Source organism: Sceloporus occidentalis, unplaced genomic scaffold (genome assembly GCF_023333645.1).
Source record: "Sceloporus occidentalis isolate IW3139 unplaced genomic scaffold, rSceOcc1.0.p SCAF_197, whole genome shotgun sequence".
NCBI lineage: Eukaryota > Metazoa > Chordata > Lepidosauria > Squamata > Phrynosomatidae > Sceloporus > Sceloporus occidentalis.
In genome coordinates, this window is record NW_028317177.1 from 1,230,491 (window position 1) to 1,252,405 (window position 21,915).

At 41.0% G+C, this 21,915-nt stretch overlaps 1 protein-coding gene across 1 annotated transcript in view; it reads left to right on the forward strand.

The window, feature by feature from the left end:
• Positions 1-214: 214 nt before the first annotated feature.
• LOC149278239 (trafficking protein particle complex subunit 12-like) overlaps positions 215-21,915 on the forward strand; it is a 36,901-nt gene continuing 15,200 nt past the window's right edge. The window contains exons 1-5 of the mRNA XM_089502176.1: positions 215-1,417; positions 5,408-5,524; positions 14,503-14,616; positions 15,414-15,552; positions 19,391-19,503. Of these exons, the coding sequence (XP_089358302.1) occupies positions 215-1,417; positions 5,408-5,524; positions 14,503-14,616; positions 15,414-15,552; positions 19,391-19,503 (1,686 nt within the window). The remainder of the gene's footprint in view (positions 1,418-5,407; positions 5,525-14,502; positions 14,617-15,413; positions 15,553-19,390; positions 19,504-21,915) is intronic.

Genomic DNA, 21,915 nt, shown 5'->3' on the forward strand with positions numbered 1-21,915 from the left:
TGTGTTTACATGAGATACATAAACATACCGAATATAATATTTTGAAACGAGGACTTTGTAAATGTCCTGATCAGGGCCCTTGGCTACTGTTGCCTTAGACCGTGTAAAAAAAAAAAGTGATTATTTTCAACATTAAAAAATAGATAAAATTGTTAAAAAGTTTTTTTTAAAAAGTGGTTGTAATTCCATTGGTGTTTTTTATCGCGCAGGAGCAATGGAGAACACGGATACCGGTAATGATGAGGAAGTTCAAACAAATCCGGTTGGTACAAACAAAGGTGATTCTGCTGCGATTACTGGGCTGAACCAAGACCCAGCTCAAGATGAACAGGAGGAAATACTCTTTAACGAAGAAACCATTGACCTTGACGCGGATACGTTTGGGTCTGAAGAAAACGTCACCCTCTCCGAAGATTCTGGAAACCTGCTGGATAAGCTGAACGAGCAAATGATGGAAAGCGTTATCATTTCCGATTCTCCCAACGTTAGTGAAGACGATGCAGGAGATCTGGGTTGCCTGCAGGATATTGTTGATGAAATTGAAAGCAATGATGCTGCAGGACAAGATACAGATAAACCATTCAATATAAGTCCTAATATAGAAAGCAGCTCCGAGCACGATGTCACCCCCGAAAGGTCTACTTCCAAGGAACTGCCTGCTGGGAATACTCTTCCCAGTACTCCTGACGGAACGGATCCAGAACCCGACAAAATTAAGACAAATAAACCAACAGCCAGCAGCCCTCATGAGGAAGAATTAGTTACTCCACCTAGTAAACCGCCCCGAGCAGATGAGAGCATCCCTGTTTGTACAATATTTAGTAAAATGGATACACAACAACCTTTTCTATTCAGTGATGGCTTTGAACCTCAAATGGTCAAATCGCCTAGTTTTGGGACTGAAATTAAAAGTGTTGTGAAGACTGGTGCTCAGGTGGTTCAGCCCAGTCCAAGTCTAAGCAACTTTTTCTCCGAGAACGTCATCACTCATTCGCCGGCCTCCGAGTTCTTTGATTCCTTCACAACGCCTTCCTCGTTTATCTCCGTCAGCAATCCGAACGCAGCTCCAGAACGTAGCCCCTCATCGGGTACCTCACAAACAGTAGCTCCCCATGACCCATCTCCTGTACCGTTCTTTGTGGGGGACAAGACGCTTGACTCTAGTGGGTCACCAACTTCTGCAGAGATACCGCAATCTCCCAAACTGTTCTCTCAGATTCACAGCGTGTTTGCTGGGAGCGATGACTCTTTTGCCACAGCCCTAAACATGAGTGAAATGGACAGGAGGAACGATGCATGGCTGCCTTCAGAAGACACCAGAAACATTCTCATTTCTGTAGCCACACAGCAGTATAGCACAGTGTTTATTGAAAAGGAGAAGCTCACCATGCCTGGTTTAAAGTTTGACAATATTCAGGTAAGGGGGATCGGTTATTGTGTGAAACAAACTATTTTACCCCTTCAATCCTCATTCAAATCTAGATAAGATGTAGAGCATTTAATGCCATTATGTTGGTTTAGGATGTCATGTCAGTTTTACACCATCTGTATATTGCTTAATTCAATAGGTCACTGAATAAACTATACATTATACTGGACCGGCCAAGCTATTCTGCAGCAGAAGCTCTCTGAGGTTGAACCTTCATAATGTATTCTATTGTCAAGTTGAGACCTCAACTTTCACCCCTTCAGTCCCCTATAGACGTACTGGTACGTCCAAAAAACGCATCTAAAGAAACCCCCATGGACGGACCGGTATGTCCTGACCTCCTTGCAGCGGCAGGGACACATCGTTTGACGCTGTGTGCAGGGGCACGCCTGGAAAGTCCTGCCGTGAATTTCAGCTGGAGCACTTTCCTGCCACTGATTCATTGCTTCAAGCAGCCAATCAGTGGCACAAATAGCCTAACCATGGTGGAGAAGGGAAGCGTCTTCTGTGTCAAATAAGCTTTATTATTTTTGTTCGGTTTTTTTTTTCCTTTGAAAGAAAGCTTTTTAATGTACTCACGGGGTACTCTAAATTCTGATATAGTGGGTGTATCTGGGCCACCATACTGTCCTTTTAAAAATTGTCATTGAACTGCAGTAAAGAAGATCATTCTGAATGGCCCTATGGGTCCTAAGTTTGGGCTCCCCCAGTGGCCGTCTCTGGCATTGTTCACGGTAGCCATTAACACTGAACATGCCAGATTGTTGAGAATGTTATTTGTGGCTAGCCTGTACTAGACAGCTTAAGAGTGAATTATTACATCAGACAGACTGCTGCAGGGAAACCCGTGACATCTTACTGCACATAATGCAGGGCTTGACAAATTTGTTGTGAATCTAGGCGCCAGCTAAAAAAGTTATGAGCCAGGATTTTTTTTTTTAAACTAACAGTTGGTCAGGAGTGATCTGATCATCAGCCCACTTACTAAACTCACAGCATTTGACCTGGAAGCACCCTGGACTTTCAGGTCAGTGCTGTTTTGTTTTTTTTTAAATTATTATATTTTGGGGGGGGGGGGGTTTACTCTTTCAATGCTGATGTTCCATTGGAGCACAGCATTGCATGATATTTAGTCCCCACAAGCTTGTGGGGACAAATGTTAACCCCTGCAATGCCACGAATGTGCATACACAATTGTGGCATTGAAGGGGTTAATGCTGCTCTTTCAGGGAGCGATCAGGCAGCAGGGGGGGTGTTGGGGCTGGTCTCCACACTCATGTGGAGACCGAAGAACCCTCTCCCCTGTCCCTGAAGCTGCCTCCTGAAGCTGGGATGCAATTGCTGGTCTATAGACCAGCCATTGCAGGGGGAGTCTCTTTGATGACTGCTGTAGGCTTCCATGCCTACAGGAGTCATCAAAGGGCTTGTGGGGGCTCGTTTTTGCTGTTGCTGGTCTGCCTGGCTTCCAGGCAGACCACCAGCAGCAGAGCCCCGTACAAAACGGGAATTAACCCCTAAATGCCGTGATCGCGGCATTGAAGGGGTTAACGCTGCACTGTCACTCTCATGGAGCGATCAGGCAGAAGGGGGATGTTGTGTCGGGTACCCCCAACACATCACCCCCTTCCCTGAAGCTGCCTGTGGCAGCTGAAAACGCAATTGCTGGTTTTCCTGCAACCGCGTTTTCAGCCTACAGGATCACTCCGTGGGAGTGATCTCAGGCTTGGGGGCGGGCTCTGAGTGGCTGTGCTGTCTGCCCAGACTCCAGATTCGCAATTTTTTGTGAATGTAACAGGCTGACAAACACCTAGGCGCCAGGACAAAATTCTCTGTCACCATGGCGACCTGGCGCCTGGGATTTGTCGAGCCCTGACATAATGGATTGTTTTAAGCTTGAAAAGGATGATTTCTGCTAACCCCTACCTTACATTGACTAATTAATGGCTATATAAAAAAATATATTTTTTTGGGAGATTGGGCTAAGCAAATTGATTTTCACTTAGGGTTTTTGTCCATAAAAGATTTGAAGAGCTGAATTATATTGTGTACTCCAAATACTAAAACTAGATTCTAAGTACCTGTCTGCTTCTACTGGCTGCTATGCTGTTGTGCAAAAGTTTCTTTGTTGGGAGATTCATTGGTTTAGCAGCTCGTAGACCCTGGGGCTAAAAATGTTAATACTTATCGCTGAAATTTATATACACAAGTCGACAAATTTGGTTTGGATCATGTTTTTATTTTCATATATCACCGAACCTGGTGCTTGGGGTTTGTCAGACTTAGCCATACAGACGCATTTACACACTCTAACCCTATACAGTAACAGACACGCTAACGCGCTACAGCAACACACACGTTGGCATTTATTTACATGAGCACAGAATGTTAATACCATTTACTTACGCGTACACTCTAACACTATATGCCAACATACACACTCATGCTAATTTTCTACTGGAACATAAACACCACCATGTTCGGAAGCACCAAACTCTTATATACACACTATGCATATATAAAAATGCTATGGACACATACATTGAATCTGGCACTACAATACGGAAGACAAACTCACTGTGGTACTGTACATTTACACACACGCTCACTGACTCTAGCACTATACATATAGCACACATACACACTGATACAGTATACACACACACACAGAGTCCAGCGCTACACCTATGCACACTGGCCCCAGCACTACACATACCATTTCTATATATATATATATATGTGTGTGTGTCTGTGTGTGTGTATTTATATTTCTGAATTTAAATTCTTGGAATTCTTGTATTCAAAACATATTGTGAATATGACTGGCAGCAGCCCATAATGCTCTATAACAGATTCTTTGCACAGCCACGTTGGTCTTTTGATATTGCCGTCCCATTAATTACAGATATAAATATTGTTAATAGGAAACTGTTCATCGAACCCCCTTTTTGCTGGTAAGTTGGCTGGCTCGTTGTACGGATGAGCTACAGAGAGCCTGATGAGCCACGATATATATTTTTGATGATAGTGGGGAAGTCCCAATGAAAATGGAACATTTTTGTGTACAGGGCTCTAGAATTTAGCAGCGAGGGAAAACTTGTTTTTTATTTCATTTTTTCCCAATAAATATCTGCAGACCTGAAAGCTGCCATTGTCGTCATCGGTCAAGGGATATTTTGGATAACTTTGCTCAAATACTTGTCTGATTCTTTATAGCACTGCTAATGAAGTCATGCTTGTATGTCCTGCTGGGTTATTCAGACTGAGCCATTCTGTTGTTTACCAAAAGGATAAATATATTCTGGGTAGAGTATACGGATGGACTGCTAAAATTGTGAATGGGTTGCTGGGTATAAATTATGGGGAACAACTAAGGATCTCCATATGTATAACATACAGGAGATGTGATAGAAACATTTAAATACTTAATAGCTTTAAACAAAGTACAGGAGGGAAGCTTATTTCAATGCAGGAGAAAAGATAGAACAAGAGTCCATAGTCTAAAGCTGCAGGGACAGAGGCTTACAAGTTATGTCCGGAAGCTTTACTTTGCTGAGAGGGTGGTAAATAAGTGGAACCGCCTCACAGCAGAATCGGTAGAGGCTAAAACACTGTTTACTCATGCATGGGGTAGGCATAAAGCCTGAATCTAAGTCGAGACCAAGGACTGATTTAAGGTCCAAGTCTTTACTCTTTTTAAAGAAAAGCACAATATTAAAAGAAAAAAAAACATGACTGACCTACGCATTTAACAACCACAAGATAAAGGGTCAGAAATAAAGCAGTGACACATTAGGTGGTTTTATTTTTTGATTATATATAAAATCACAATTTATTTGCGCTTCACTGCTTTGAATATCCTCCATTACTTCTGTACTGATGTGTTTATATGGAAGGGCTTCCTATAGATTATTTTCTTTTCTTTGTAGTGGTTTTAAAAAAAAAAAAAAGTCATCCGTAGTTTTTTTCTTCTATTTCCAGGGGGATGCGGTTCGAGATCTAATGCTTCGTTTCTTGGGAGAGCAGGCAGCAATGAAGAGACAAGTCCTAACAGCCAACTCGGTAGAGCAAACCTTTGTGGGATTGAAGCAGCTCATTGTAAGTATCATTGCTGGCATCGTGTTTGCAGATGACCCGGCCCACCCCTTGCACCCCCAACTCTTTAGCCTTTTCGGCTGTCACTGCACCCACATGGTATCCTGCACAAAGTGGGATCGCTTTCCTGCTGATTCCATTGCTGGCTTATTTAAGCAGCTAGCATTGGAACAAAAATGGGACAACGGGTGGGCAGAGTGTAAATTTTGAAGTATGAATATTAACCCATTAACAGTCTTAGGGTGTATTATTAAGTCATATGCAGAATGATCTAGATGGCCATTAGGACGTAATAATACGTCCTAAGTTTTATGCACTGTCAGGGACCATACCAGTACATGGGAGATCAGGCTGACCGATCCAGTGTAATGACGGACTCCAGGGCGGATTCCATTCAAGCTCAGCCAGTGTGTCTGTGTGGTATGCTCACCGCCAGCTAGCTCAAGTGTGACTATGTTAATTGGGAATTAGTATGGCGCCATCAGAGATTCCACAAAGATGTACAAAGGCTAGAGAGGATGTGACAATTAGTATATAACACAACAAGAAAACATGCAAAAACAGGTGACGAGGGCTCAAATGAGCTTACAATCTAGAGGGAATGATGTGTGTCCAATCATATATATTTATCATTCATTGGATAATAAGCACTGGCAGTAATGTGCTAGGTGTTTATAAATATAAACATGTTCCCTGGCTGAAATTACCGATATAAATATTTTCAAATCATCCTTTCTGTATGCCAGCGGGAGCAGCCACTCTAATGACTTGTCACAAAACTTGCGTGATTATTCCTCCCCAGTAAGTTATTCCTCCCTTTTGTTCACTGTGTCACAAGAAGTAATGAGGAGACTGAGGGCAGAGGAGTAATTAGACAGCTTTTATCCCATGCAAAGAATCAACGCCTTGATGAGTGCCAAGTCCTTAACTTTCAAACCCAAAAATCCCCGGGCGAGAGGTTGTTAATAGGAGTGCGTTTAATGATGCTGAACGTGAGGCAGGTCACAGGTACATCTTAAACTTCAGACGCCATCTCTTAACGTGAATTGTTTGTATGTGTTTGTGTGCTTCTGTGTCGCACGCTTCCTGAAATCGGCAAAGGGGGGGAAAAAAAGTTAATGACCGGAAACTAGATGCAGTGATATAAATATAAGATTGGGTTCTTCCTTTTAATCATACGGGGAAATCATCATAGAAAATAAGCATTACTTTTTGTCATTTAAAACTAGCGCTGCAAGAACTAATCGATAAAATCGATAATGAAAATCGTTGCCAACGAATTTCATTATCGATTAGTTGAATCGATTTTATTGAATATAAGATGAGGGTTTTTCAGAGCAAATGCACTGAAAATACCCCCTGTTTTATAATCCGACCTCAAATGGGGCGGGTGGTATATAGGGGGTTATAAGGCATATCAGGGGGCAGAGTGGCATATAGTGGGTTATAAGGCATATCAGGGGGGCACAGTGGTATATCAGAGGGCACTATGGCATATGGGGGGAATAAGGCATATCTGGGTGGCAGGGTGGCATATCTGGGGATATAAGGCATATCTGGGGAGGGCAGAGTGGCATATCAGGGTATATAAGGCATATGTGGAGAGGTCAGAGTGGTGTATCTGGGGGTATAAGGCATATGTGGGAGGCAGTGTGGCATATGTGGGAGGCAGTGTGGCAATCCTGGGCTTAAATGTGCATAACTGGGGGGGGGGTAGGTTGGGAAATAAAAACAAGAAATCCATTTTTCTCAGTTTTTTTTATTGTGCTGTTTGTTTTTAACAACTGTTTGTTAAATTATTTAAAATAACTTTACATTTTTTTATACGATTAATTGATAAAATAATCGGCCAACTAATCGATTATGAAAATAGGTGTTAGTTGCAGCCCTATTTAAAACCCACCGGCACGTCGACTCGTTAGTTCCACTTCTATCGGGCGACGGGGCGAGTGAAATATTAAGCGTGCGGCTTTGAGTCGTGAGCGCGGCCGGGTATACCGTGACCTGCTTTTCATGTTTACCGTGTCACTGCGAGGAAGACCGCTGTGGATAAGCAGCGTCCGTTTATTACTCTCATGCCCTATATTTGATATATTGTGTGCACAGAACCCCTGCTGCTTTTTGTGTAATCATTCATAACACAGAAGACTTTTGCAGGGAGGATTTTGAAATAACATTATTATTTCTTGGAGCCTGTTGCTCTCTTTATATATATATTTTTTTTTATTACAATGCAGGTATTTAAGATCCAATCATCACTGCGTAATAAATGTGATCGTGTGTGTGTGTGTATGTATGTGTATCTAACAAAACACCTAGTAGTTATATAGCGCCTTTCTCCCAGCGGGACTGGAAGCGCCTTTTAGCGCACGCTCTTATAATTAACCGAACCGGCAGCTGACTATGGTCTGCAGTAGGGCTGCAACTAACGATTATTTTAATAATCGATTAGTTGGCCGATTATTTTTTCGATTAATCGGATAAAAAAATGCAATTTTTTTTTCAATTTAAAATAATGTCATAAAAAACGTACAATTTACACTTTCATCTCTTTATTGCAATGGCCTCTCTCTCTCTGTTCACCTTCTTATTTTACTGACATAATAATAAAAACTACAAGAACCCAAACACAGTGTTTCTCAAACTAGGTTTTAATACAAAGTTATTAGTAAATATTAATTCATATGTTAACTATTTTTCATATTTAATAAAAACTATGAGAAAAAAGCCTTGTTTAAATTTTTTTTTATTTATCAAACTGCCCCCGGTTATGCACATCTGGCCCCCAGCTTGCCACTCTGCCCCCATATATGCCTTATACCTCCTAAATGCCAGATTCCACTGTGCCCCTGATATGCCTTATACTCCTTATATGCCAGTGATATGCAACTGAGCCCCCTGATATACCTTTTACCCCCAGATATGTTTTATGCCCCCCCTGATATGCCTAATATCGATATGTCTAATAGCCCCTTTATGCCACTGAGCCCCCTGATATACCTTTTACCCCCAGATATGTTTTATGCCCCCCTGATATACCTAATATCGATATGCCTTATACCCCCTATATGCCCTGAAATTCATAATACCCCCCATACACCACTATAACTCACCCATACACCACTCTGGCTCCTCCCCCTCCCATACACCACTCTGCCTCCTCCACCCTCCCATACTCCACTCTGCCTCCTCCCCCCTCCCATACTCCACTCTGCCTCCTCCCCCCTCGCATACACCACTTTGCCTCCTCCCCCTCCCATAATCCACTCTGCCTCCTCCCCCCTCCCATACACCACTCTGGCTCCTCCCCCCTCCCATACACCACTTTGGCTCCTCCCCCTCCCATACACCACTTTGGCTCCTCCCCCCTCCCATATTCCACTCTGCCTCCTGTCAGCAACGGAGGTTCACAAGACACCAGGGAGCCGGGTAGAGAGGCAGAGTGGCGTATGGGAGGGGGAGGAGCCAGAGTGGTGTGTGGGAGGGTGGCTCCCATACACCCCTCTGACTCCTCCCCCCTCCCATACACCGCTCTGCCTCTCTACCCGGCTCCGTTACTGACAGTAACGGAGGAGTCAGAGGGGTGTATGGGAGGGGGGAGAGAGACGGAAGTGAGAGACCGGCCGACAGTGAGGGGAATCCAGGTCCCCTGCAGCGTTGCGGGGGATCTGGATTCTAGTATTATAATCCGATCTCTGTTTGAGGTCGGATTATATAAGGAGAGGAGTTTTTCAGAGCATTTGCTCTGAAAAAAACCTCTTTTTATAATCGATAAAAATCGATTCGATTAATCGATAATGAAAATCGTTGACAATGATTTTTATTATCGATTTTATCGATTAGTTGTTTTAGCCCTAGTCTGCAGTCGGGGGCATTTACCATCTGAGCTATCTCACTGGCATATATACATTATATAATATATGGTTAGAATCGTCCACTGAGTGACAATTCTAATAGCGTTCTTCTTTTTTTAATGTGTTATTGTTATTGTTTTATATGTGATGTTGTATGTAATAATCATTTATTTTATTTTTTTTAAATGTGTTTTGCCACTCTTGGCTATATTTTTCACCCAGATAATGATTACCCGATAATTTACATATATATTCCTGCTATCCCTTGTAAGAAATATTGTTGTTTTTATAGATATGCAATCCATTTTTGTTTTAAAACTACAATTTTTCTTAAAAAAAAATGATAAATCGTGTGTGGTGTGTATGGATGAGTGTTTTTTTGTGTGACACATATTGCACCTCCCTCTCTCTCACCTTTTGTTGATTTCAGACCCCAGGATCCCTGCCTTAACACCCACCCCATCCTCTACTTGGCATATAAATGAGAGAGTATTAGCATACCTGGGTACTATCTGGGTTTGACCGCCCATTTCCCCTTTAAATGGGGGTGTTTCCCATGACCTCAGCGGGACCGCCCAGTGACATCAGTGGAATGCCCTGGCCGTGTCTTGGATAGGTAGGCTTTGGGTAGCCTAGAGCCCAGAAGTTCCAAGTAATCAATATTGGAGTTTAAAACAAACAAAAAAGTACTGTATTTATAAGATGACCCTGATTATAAGATGACCCCCCAAAATCTGAGTATTAATTTAAGAAAAAAAAGAAAAAGCCTGAATATAAGACGACCCTATAGGAAAAAAGTTTTACTAGTAAATGTTACTTCATGTAACCAATTTTTTTTTTAATAAACCAATATATTTTTTTGTTTTTATTTCCTTTTATTTTCCAACCTGCCCCCCAGTTATGCACATCTGCCCCCAGAAGTGCCTTATACCCTCATATGCCACTCTGCCTCCCTGATATGCCTTATACCCTCCTACATGCCACTGTGCCCCATGATATGCCTTTTAACCCTCTATATGCCACTGTGCCCCATGATACGCCTTTTAACCCCCTATGTGCCACTCTGCCTCCAGAAATGCCTTATACCCCTATATGCCACTCTGGCATTTAGGGGGTTAAAGGCATATTATGGGGCAGTGGCATATAGGGAGGTGTAAGGCATTTCAGGAGGCAGAGTGGCGTATAGAGGGTTAAAAGGTATTTCTGGAGGCAGACAACCCCCGCTGCTAACGGCACCTCCTTCTGGCTGCAGCGGAAGATGCCTACGCGAATCGCGTAGACGTCTACACACTGCCCCGACAACAGAAGAACCAGCAGCGGAGGTTACCAGACAGGAGGATCCAGGTCCCCTGCAGGTCATAGTCAGACCTCTATTTTAGACGACCCTGATTATAAAACGAGAGATTTTTTTTTAGAGCATTTGCTCTGAAAAAAACCTTGTCTTATAATCGAGCAAATACGGTAATTAAAATCCAAGCCCTCCATTTGGCATGGAAACTATTGAGGATGAAATCTTTTGCGAAGCATTATGTATTACTGTATTGGTAAATGTTTCTCGTCCATCATCCCATATATTGACAGCGAAGGCAGGTGTGTAGGTTCATGAGATACTGTCGCTGATAGGTGGCACCTCAGCTCCGTACGGTTTACTTTTTATATATTTGTGTTTATTTTTACGAATGATAAGGTACAAGCCAAGCTCGGGGATTAATGTTTCATACTGTAGGTCCGAAGACGTCTCTGAAGATTTCAGACACCTAATGTCACTCCAGATCATGTGTTAATCACCCAGAAAAGTATTCGTCAAGGACAACAAGACCAATTAATGTGTCTGAGACACGCAGGAGACACCTTGCAGAAAAGCTTTTACTGATCTAATGTATAATCTCCCTGCGCTCGTTTCCGTGGCAAAGGCGGACCCCGGCAAGGGTTAATAAATGCGTTTTCCAAAGCTGTACCAGTGTGTTACAGCAATGTAATTTATGATGAGAAAGAATGTCATAGCTAGTGGAGGAGGACATTTTAATCACTTTAATGGTGTCACACGTAGAGTTAATGGCCCCCTTTGAGTCTTTGTTTCAGAGGAGGAAAAGGCCTGTGTGCGCTATTAGCAGCGTCTCCGCTAGATTCCCACCTATAGTCAAATGAAAAGCTTTTTACATGTAATGCCATGTTTTTACATATTTTTTCAGTAAAGAGCTGTTTGTCTCTTCGTATCCTGACATTGATTGCCTTTTTCCTTTGTCCTACTCCCTGTTTTTGCAGATGTAGAGTGTTACAGGTTCCCGACGTGTTCCTCACCGCTCTCCTGTTATGACCTTTTAGAGCTTTCGTTCTGTGCATAGATTTACGAGGCTGGCTCTTTCTGGAGCCCTGTTCAGGAGGGTATCACACACCATCTTTTAGGAGCTGGAATCCATTGCTTATCCAGCAGTCTCTTAAGTATTCACTCATTTTTCACTAGCACCTGGATTTAGGCTAGAAAGCCACGTCACTGTAACTGTAATACAGTCCGGGGCACCTCTAGGTCTACCTACTCCTTACAGGGCAGAGACCTCCTTTCCTACCTTCTGTACCCCGGATCAAAGTATCTGTATGGGAGGAGCACACGAGTTATGTATGTCCACGCTTGGCATTGTAATTGTAAAATGAAAAAGTAAATGTGCAGTTTTAGGGCAGCAAAAGGGGCTTCTTGGTCAAGGACGGGCCATGGCCATGTTCTAGAACTTTCTGGGTTGGATAATATGCAGATTTAACTTTAGAATCGATTTATTTGGTGTTCTCTTCTTACTTCTCTGTTATTAATAACTTTAATTTATAAAGAGTATGGAGTGGTTAACAAGAACATAATGGGGGGGGGGGCAATTATACGTTTAGATACTAGAGTTGAAGACCCTGCCCATGAGTCCCTAAAACATGGGTACTTTGGACTTAAACCGGTCAGCAGGCATTTTTGTTTGGCTAAAGTAGCGAGTAAAAGATGAGCCCGGAGTAAACTGAGTGTGGGCACTCAATAGCTTGCCGAAGTGTCGATCTTGCCCATAACATGAGATTAGTTAGTCCGTTCTTGTTAAGATCTACGATATTCTGAGGGTTGGGGTCCTTCTCCCTTACCTCTCTGACTTTATTAGAAGGCAGCGGTTACCATCGTTAATTACTTAGCATGTCAACAACCATTAAAGGCAAGACCAAAAGATTCACAATTACAGCTAAGGTCGGGAGGGTATTTGTCTCCGAAATGATCTGTATCGTCTGTATTTTTTGTTTTGATTAGTAGCTTAGATGTTTTACAATTTCGTTATTTCCTTGTATCTGAAACAAAGCAGGAAGAACGAGAACTTGATATGACCTCATTGTGTCTGTTTTGAAATCTGTTCTTTGCACCTTTACTTTAGCGCTTCAGTTGACAGAACAGAATCCCCATTTGAAATAAGAATGTCCCGAAGGAAGTGTGGAATATTTAAATTTGTGTGAAATAAACAGTAGCCCAATATTTCCTCTTACTTCATTTGCAGGGAAAATGCTGTTGTAGATATTGAAAGCTTTTCATGTTATAAAGCGTCGGTAACAGTGGTCTTGGCATGAGATGAGCCCGGTCATGACGCAGCATGCCGCAGCATGCCGCTTATGATATGGGCTGGCCCACGTTCGGAGACCCAGGTACCAGTGCACAGCCTTACACGCGTGTTAAGGCCCAATGATGGAGTGGTTGGAAGAGCCTAAGCCGGAGCTAGTTAAATGATAACCTTTTCTAGTTGTGATAAACTGCCATGTAGAATTCTGATGCTTATATTATGGAGAAAAGTTGACATCTTTTGTTGGACCAACAATCAAAAAGAATTTACAAGAGCCTTCAGAACCTCATTGCTTCACCGAATTCTCGCTCTATGGGGAATGTTTCCTTTAGTGTAGTTGATAACACAACACAAATACTAGTTGGGATTAGTAGTCTTAATCAATGTTTTGCTCTCCCCTCTGGTATGCAAAATAAACGGCAGAAAAAAACCTACAGTGAGCAGTTTAGCAAATCGCATACAAGTCAGATTTGGGAATCTCGTATATAAACCGTGATGATATAATAAAGAAATAACAGCTAAAAGGCTTTACATGCCAGTCTCCAGGGTTTTGTATGGGAAAGATAACAATAAGCATCAGATCTATAAATACGTTTATAAAAAGAAATAACACACACAACAAACATTGTGTTGCTGTCATAGATATGAAATGTGACTATATGTTATAATATATATGTGTGTGTGTGTGTTTGTGAAACTGCTTTGTTATACTTGTCTAATATGAAATCCTTCCATTCTGAATAATGAGTCCTCTCTGTAGTGTCAGTACGAGGCCATCATGATTTAATGTCGCTTATAACTTCTTTCGATGTAAACGTTTCCCAGGGCAGCATGGATTAGACTGGCTGGTAGAAGACCGCGTCCCTTGGCTTTCTGCACACACTCTAATGGGTTCAGTAACTCGGGCATAGCAGACACCTTATACGCCTCTAGAATGTAAACCTGTCCTTCATGCTTGTTTAGTGTTTCCCGCAAGCCGTATAGCTGTGTGGGAATTTTGCAAATGAAATCAAACCTTCAGCTGAATAATTTTGAACTTGGGATTGGGTGTTATAAGGTTACGGAGTTATTTATTAGCTGGCATCAACTATTTGGTGCACTCAGTGCATGCTGTACGGCAAACTCGCCTCGATGAGATGAACAGATGCACAAAGGACTCTACCAGCGTTCCTTGAAGCTCCAACAGATCTGATTATTTGACAGTAAAGGGTTATATTCTTCTAACGCATACAAACAACAACAAAAATCCTGAAATCTAAGAGTATGTGTGCTGAATAAGATATAAGCCATTAACATCGGGGGAAATTGATTTTGTTGTGCTTGTAACACTGCTGGTGTCTTCAGACAGGCGTACGCTGAGCCCCATGCATGGCTTCACTTACTGCCTAATTATACACATGGCTTTGACAAATGACATGCCTGCCATTTGTGGCCATCTTTACTGACCTTGTCATCATTACTGATGACTAGATAGAGGTGCTTCAAGCAAATTATCCAGCCGAGTGTTTTTATTGCGATCATTTGTTTACCTTCCCGGCTTTTCTTCCAACAGAGCAGCAAGAACTGGAGGGCGGCAGTTGACCTGAGCGGGAGGCTCTTGACTGCCCATGGACAAGGGTATGGCAAGAGTGGTCAACCAACAAACCACACCACAGATTCTCTGCAGGTGGGACGCGTCGTCTTGTATTGTACCAAACCTTAACCTGGATAATAATGTTAGATGTATGGAGAATTGTTTCGGAATGTTCTGCCCACTAAATAAACTTGTATAACGGTGTAAGCAATGTATTCATTAGAAACTCAGCATGTGTGTAAAAAAGGAGAGAAGTCATATTAATGTCCTGTTCTCAGGCTCTGCGTGATTATCCCCCTATTAGGTTATTTCTGCCCCATTAAGTTGCTGATTGTTATTGATTGGTTCAGACGGTTGCAACTAAGTTGAAATGTATAAAGGAATGGATAGCACACATCAAGTAGGGTAAAAAAAAAATAAACAATACTTTCTCTCTAATTCTTCAAATATAAATTTCTCGGGGGGAAAAACACAGAACAATAAAATAGCAGTGGATGTAAATGAGAGAGTCTCTTATCATACCCGGAGCAGGCGCTGCTCTAACATGCAGGCACAGAATAACCCTCAAGGGTATGGCTGGAAGTGTTTTGTGATCCATCCGATTCAGAACTGATAACAGTACAGTGAAGAAGGCAGACACCACGATTAGGATACATTATGTTGCCTTAGTGAATGATATCCATTCTTACATGGAGGTTCCAGGTCTGGAGTTAGAGTGGTGGTAAGTTCAAGCCATTCAGATCGCGGCAGCACTACATTGATCTTCCGAATCGCTTGGACTTTAAAATACTGGTATATTCGGAGGAGATTGTATAAAATGCATGGTTTCTATTGAAAGTAGGTGATCCTGGTAATATGGCTTCTAATGCTGCTGTATGCGTTTTTCTCAGCTGTGGTTCGTGAGGCTGTCATTACTGGTGAAACTGGGACTCTTCCAGAATGCGGAAATGGAATTTGAGCCATTTAGAAAGCTCGATCAGCCCGACCTCTACTATGAATATTACCCTCACGTATATCCTGGACGCAGAGGTAAGAACCTCTGTTTGTTTACATTTTTATCTCTGTTGGGCGTTCAAAGCTTCTCGCTTTAATTTGCATGCCAGCGTGTTTCATTTTGAGCCCAGCGTTATTCCGCACATCCTCATGTCACTCGTAGGCACGTGTTTTACAGATTTTTTTTTTACAGGTTTTACTTTGTTTCAAGAAATATCCTTAATTTTTTTTGTCTTGCCTTTGGTGTCCCAAGGAGCCTCCTAAAGAAGCAATGCATATGCAAGTACGGGCAAAGGGTCAAAAGCATATGGAGGATACTGCATACATTTAAAGCACCTGTCGGCTACCGTGTGCATTAAAGTGCATATGATGGCTGGCGTGTCCTTTAAATGCATATATATATATATATATATATATATATATATATATATATATATATATATATATATGTGTGTGTATATATATGTTGTGGTTACCCGAGATGTCTTCCAGCTTTTCTGGTACTAAAATTCTCATGATTCTCATCCAGTAAGCTGTCCAGCCAGAATGTAAATGTAGATCATAGGGGCCCATGCAGGCAGCCTATTTTTTGTATTGTATACACACTATAATGTCCCAACATAGATCCCAAACAGATGCTTGTGTTTGGAAATAATAGCTTTGATTCAGTTAACCTTCTGACCCACTGTCTCTTGGGCAAAACATGTCTTACTTACAACTCATGGTTTTGACACTTTATAATTAATTTTTATATTATGGAAGTGTTTACATTGACCATAGCCTTTATTCCTTCATTTTAATAATGGTAAAAATGGAAAATATATTAATCAAAGCTCTAATACCTAAAATTATATTGTAAAAATTTTGTCTGTAAGCACCAGTTTAGATACCAATTTCCATACAATTTTGTCTTTAAATTTAGTAAATTTGGCCATTGGGACTTACATAGATCTATTCACACTACGATCCCAGGATCCCTATGTATTTATGGTCTTTACACATGAGAAATTACTTTAGATCCCTTTTTGATAAATTAAATTTTTTCCTCCCTCGGTATGTCTCCCTTACCACCATTTAAACTGCTGCTATTAAACATATATATTTCCCCTCTATGGAGGACCTCGGGTACCGGTAGCTTGGCTTTTTAATGCTATCTTTATGAGGTTTCATTTTTGTTTTCTCACCCCAGGGTGTACATTGTTAGCTCCTAAGCTGCTCCATCTCCTCCTACCATCTGTTCCATTGTCTATATTTTTTCTAGAGACACACATATCCCTATATATATAATATATATATATATATGTGTGTGTGTGTGTATATAAATTTCAAACCCCTTTTATTCATATCTCTGAACACAGGTTGCGATGCATCCGTAATAAGTGGTGCCTCTCCCTGTTGCACTAATACTACCTTATGGGAGTAATTGCCTTTTAGTTTTATTCATTTACCTCTCCCCATCTCTTATAATTGCTTCCCCAGCATTTCCCCGACCGCCTCCCTACACTGAAGGAATCATTTCCTTTCACGTCTGTTCTCTTTTCTCATTCTCCTTCCTGACAGTTCAGACGTACCGTATCTGTGTCATGTGATAAAGTAGCAATGTCAGATCATTCCTCCGTTCACGTCAACGTCTGTTGTGCCGTGAATGTGCAGCGGTACTTTCTGATATGGTATAAAGGGATGTGACGTGTTATACCTGATTTATATTTATAGCCGTCACACATTCAATACCTAAACTAAGAAAAAGGTGAGGACGGGAGTGGTGTGTGTGTTAATTCAAGCACATCTAACCCTCAGAAAAAAGTACAAAAAAAGCTAATTCAAAGCACAAACTAGTACATTATTTATGTATAGAGCATCGTCAGATTCATAACAATGAAGGAAGAATAGAAAATTACTAATACCATTAAATTTAGTAATATGAATGTGTAAGTCACATATTAGCAAAGAAGACCTTGCTATTCTGAGTTTGAGGAGGAATGAAACGAGTGTTATCGTGAAGGTCACGCAGAGATCTTGAAGGTGGTAGTAAGTATGGATTGGATACTTCTCTGAATGAGTAGGTTTTCATTAGGTGTTTAAAGTTAAAATAAGAATGGGAGAGTCTGACAGAATTAGGCAAGGAATGGTGGAGAATATGTGCCAAACTTCTGAAATCCTGGAGATGTGAGGGCGGAGGAATGAATGATTAAAGGGACAAGCAGAGCAAAAAGATGGTTAGGAGGAGGGTATTTTAGGGGGTGCTGTGTTGGTAAAGGTTCTGGTATTTAAGTAATGCCATAAGGTGATAATTAGGTTGAGAGATACTTTGCAGGTCAAGATGACAGGGTTTGTTTAGCGACTAGATGCTAAGAGAAAACTCATCACTCACCGTCCAGGGATCCCCAATCCTTGGACATAATATAGATCCTTAAACCCTGAACGTCACTTTTTTTCAATAATTTGTAATAGCAGCTCTCAAGATTGTTAATTAATTTTAAGCATCTTTTGATAAATGTAAATTTGGAGACTCCCACATACCAATCTGTGGTCGGGCTGCCTCTATGACCATGCTCCCAGCTGCAGTATTATATGGGTAAAGAAGCCGAGACTGGCTCCAGGTGCTGGGGTAGTCTGTGCAGTGTGTAGGTACCGGGAATCTGAATATTTCATCTAGGAAAACCACATTAAAATAACATGATCTACATCACCCAATGCACTATTCTCCCCACTTCCTCAATTGCTCAATTTTATTTTTCATTATTATTATTATTATTATTACCTTCATCTGAAGATCTGCTTTGCTTTCACTGTATTAAACCCTTTATTCAAAACGTAGCAACGCGATACACTCCATATACCGTTAATGTATATGTATATGTCGTTAATGCTGTATATAGAGCCTCTGCTGCCAAGGGCAAGCACATCGAGAAGGGGGCTACTGCCCATAAACGTTCCTGCTATTCTGTGTTATAAGGACACTAAAGCTTAGCGACACAAGTGGACCTTATAGCGGGTGCACGTACTAAAGTTACATACATTGCATTAAATATTTTACATTTTCTGGTATGTATTTTTCACATTCCTGCTACTTTTTTTTTTTTCCCCTTACATTGATGCAAAACGGCCCCACGTCCCAAGCGAGCGTCTCGGATGAAGCTGTCATTATGAATGTGGCAGTCGTATTCCTGGAAGCTCTAATTAGAATGCACACAGCCTAGGTGGTTGCGGGACTGCGGGCCGCCCTTAGGTCAGGTCTGCCTCTTCAATTTTGCCAGGAAATCCCTTGTGTTTGGCAATATTTATCATAACCGCGTCCGCTTTGTTATTCTGCACGTTGTGCGCCTCGCTCTGCTCGCTCGGACCTCCATTGTCCCGTCTCTGTCTGGGAAAAAAAAAATCCTTTATTCTTAAAGCCACTCTTGATGAATAAATCACCTGCCCTTTTTACTTGTAATCGAAGTAACCACCCAGGAATTAGTCCTATCCGAATCGCCATAAAATTAAGAAATAATACATCCTTCATGCGGCTCGGCGGAACCGTACGTGCCGAGAGACTCTTAATGCAATTGTAATTCTTAAGTTCCATCTGAAACCCCCAGATAACTGTTCTATGCTAATAATGCCGCTATTCTGCATAAAAAGCGCATTCGTTTATTACACATAAATGCTGTTTGCTGGGAAAACTTTTAATAATATTAAATATTGTAAAATAATCTGATCCTTTTTTTGTTTAAATAAATGGGTGCCCCTTTTTGTTTTATGCTTTGACATGGGACATGCTAGCAAAATTAGGTTTAAAAAGTACTTTTTTTTTTTTGTGGGTGTTTCCAATATTTTTGCAACTTGAAAATGAATGTGTAATTTAAATGCAATGTTTTAATTTTATTTTTAGGCTCAATGGTTCCGTTTTCCATGAGGGTTTTGCACGCCGAGCTCCACCAATACCTCGGGAATCCTCAGGAGTCTTTAGACAGACTGCACCATATGAAAATGATTTGCCAACAGGTATTTAAAATACTCGTAGGAAGACCTCATGTGGCAGTCGCTGGCGCTTTTAAGATGGCTGCCACTTGTTTATTCGACTGGCGTATGAAAAAGTTTGCAAGTTTTTCTTTTCTCATAATAAATGTACAGATTGTATTTTTTTTTTGTATTGGTATTTTTTTTTTGTGTGCCTTTATGTCTGATTCAGATTAGCAAGGTTTATGTACAGCGTGACTGTGGAGGTGAGAGACGCGTTGTGCCGGCAGAATTGGGGATGTTGGTCAGGCATTGTCTTTGCCGGTGCTGGACTGTTATAATGAAGACTAATTAACATTTGGGGAATCATGGTGAAGGCGTGGAATGGTCACTGTCCCCGCAGGAGGTTTAGTTTTACTTGACTTCTACCCAACGTGGAACATTGTTGCCATCTGGGACATTGTTCCGGTGGGCGTCAGGACCCACACCTTCTGGAATGGAATGCCTGATCACGGAATCGCGGTTTCTTATGACAGGTTACTGGTGCCATCGCACACGATTGGGGGAGAGTCCATAGACAACCTGATCTCCTGGGTAGCGACCGGGAGATGTCCAACAATTAGGATGCACTAATATGTCCCAAGTCCTAATGGGTTTCTTGGCTCAGGTTTTACAGACGTACTGGCATGTTCTAAAGGACCTGAAAGGGTTAAGAGTTTTTTTGGTTAATTTGCATAGTTTTTTTATTTCCTATTTGTTTTTAACTTATTCAGAGGACTTTTTGCAATGAAAAATAGTAATATAGCTATTATATACACGTCATTACCACATAAACATGTATCTAAAACAATCGAAACATTATTATACTGATAATGTTTGGGGTTTTAAAAGTATCTGTAAAAGTTTAATTTCGTATCAAGGGGATCTGGACAATTTTTACAGGTAGTTTGGGTTAATTGAACCTAATTGTTCAATTACTTTGACCTGGATTGCCTGCCTGGAGGGTTGCTTTGATCTGCTTAGAATAATGCTGATTTTTGTAATTGAAAATGGCATCCTTTTGTAAGCAAGGTACATTCACTAATTGTGTACATTAGCCTGGGAGCCGTACATTATACATTTTTCACATTTATTTTGAACAGTTTGAGCATTGAATCTGGCCCTATGTCTTTTACGGGTGTAGAGCATCTAGAATAGAAAAATATCAGAAGTAGGACAGAGGGATTAAGGTCCAAATGAAGGACACTCTGGAGGAGTGAAAAGTGGTGGTACATGAACGAAGTACAGCATGGTCCACCGGCTACTTGTACTTGGGTGCTCATCATCCATGATCAGTCTCTAAAGTAAATATTACTGATATACTTTGGCCACCATAATTGCTGCTTTTTGTCATGCCTATTCGGTGGTGGATCAAACACTAATAAACCAGGGAGTGTGAGATGAGGAAAGGGGGTGATCTAGTACTGGGGGGAATACAAGCTGGATTTGGGGGTCTAGGACAGGGCAGGAGTAATTGTTCATTGCCATTCATTCTATGAGCCTTTGATTTGGTGAGTTCAGGAAGCATTTTTGTTATTAGGATGTACAAAGAGTGACATCACCTATTTTTAGGTGATGTCACTCTTTGGGGCTTGTATTTTGTGGAACAATATTAACCATATTGTATCAAATTAACATCATGTTTAAAAATCTGTTTAAAGGAAAACTGTCATGAAACAAAGTGATAAAAAATTTCCATAGGGAAATTCTTTCTGGTGTTTAACCTTTCTCCAGGTCTTCAAATGAATTGTGTATAATACCATGTCCCTTGGGGTCCTCTGTGCAAAGTAAAAGCTGGAAGAAAAAAAAATGCCTTTGTTTTTATATCCGAAATTATAACATTTTAATGACATTTTTATTAATAGATATATTTTCTGTGTGACATTTTTCCATTAAAAGCATGTATTTTATTTTTAACAGTCAATGGCTACATTTTAGAATAATTGTATTTTTATTTGTTTCCGTTTTCTTCGCTGATTTCTTTATAGATTTTTGGCTTTTTCATCCAGCTAAATAGCTAGAAGGGGATTATTTGTTTTAAGGTCAATGGGTGGAAATTATATAGATATATAGATATATTATATATAACACCTACCCACCATTCAAAAGTTTGGGGTCACATATAAATTTCCTTGTTTTTTATCCATTAAATTTTTTATGGAATATCTTCTACACTCCCATCACTCTTGTGTTCCAATGGCGCGTTGTGTTCACTGATCCAAGTTTAAAAGTATAACTGATCATTAGAAAACCCTTTTGCCATTTTCCATGAAAAACAGCTAATGATGAATGTGTTCTGAGATGTTGGTGTTAGGACTGTGTGAAATATTCTATACTCTGCCCTTTACAATGTGATGTGCAGTGGATGCATCTACCTACTTTATGCAATACTTCCTAACCCCGCAGAGAAATACACAG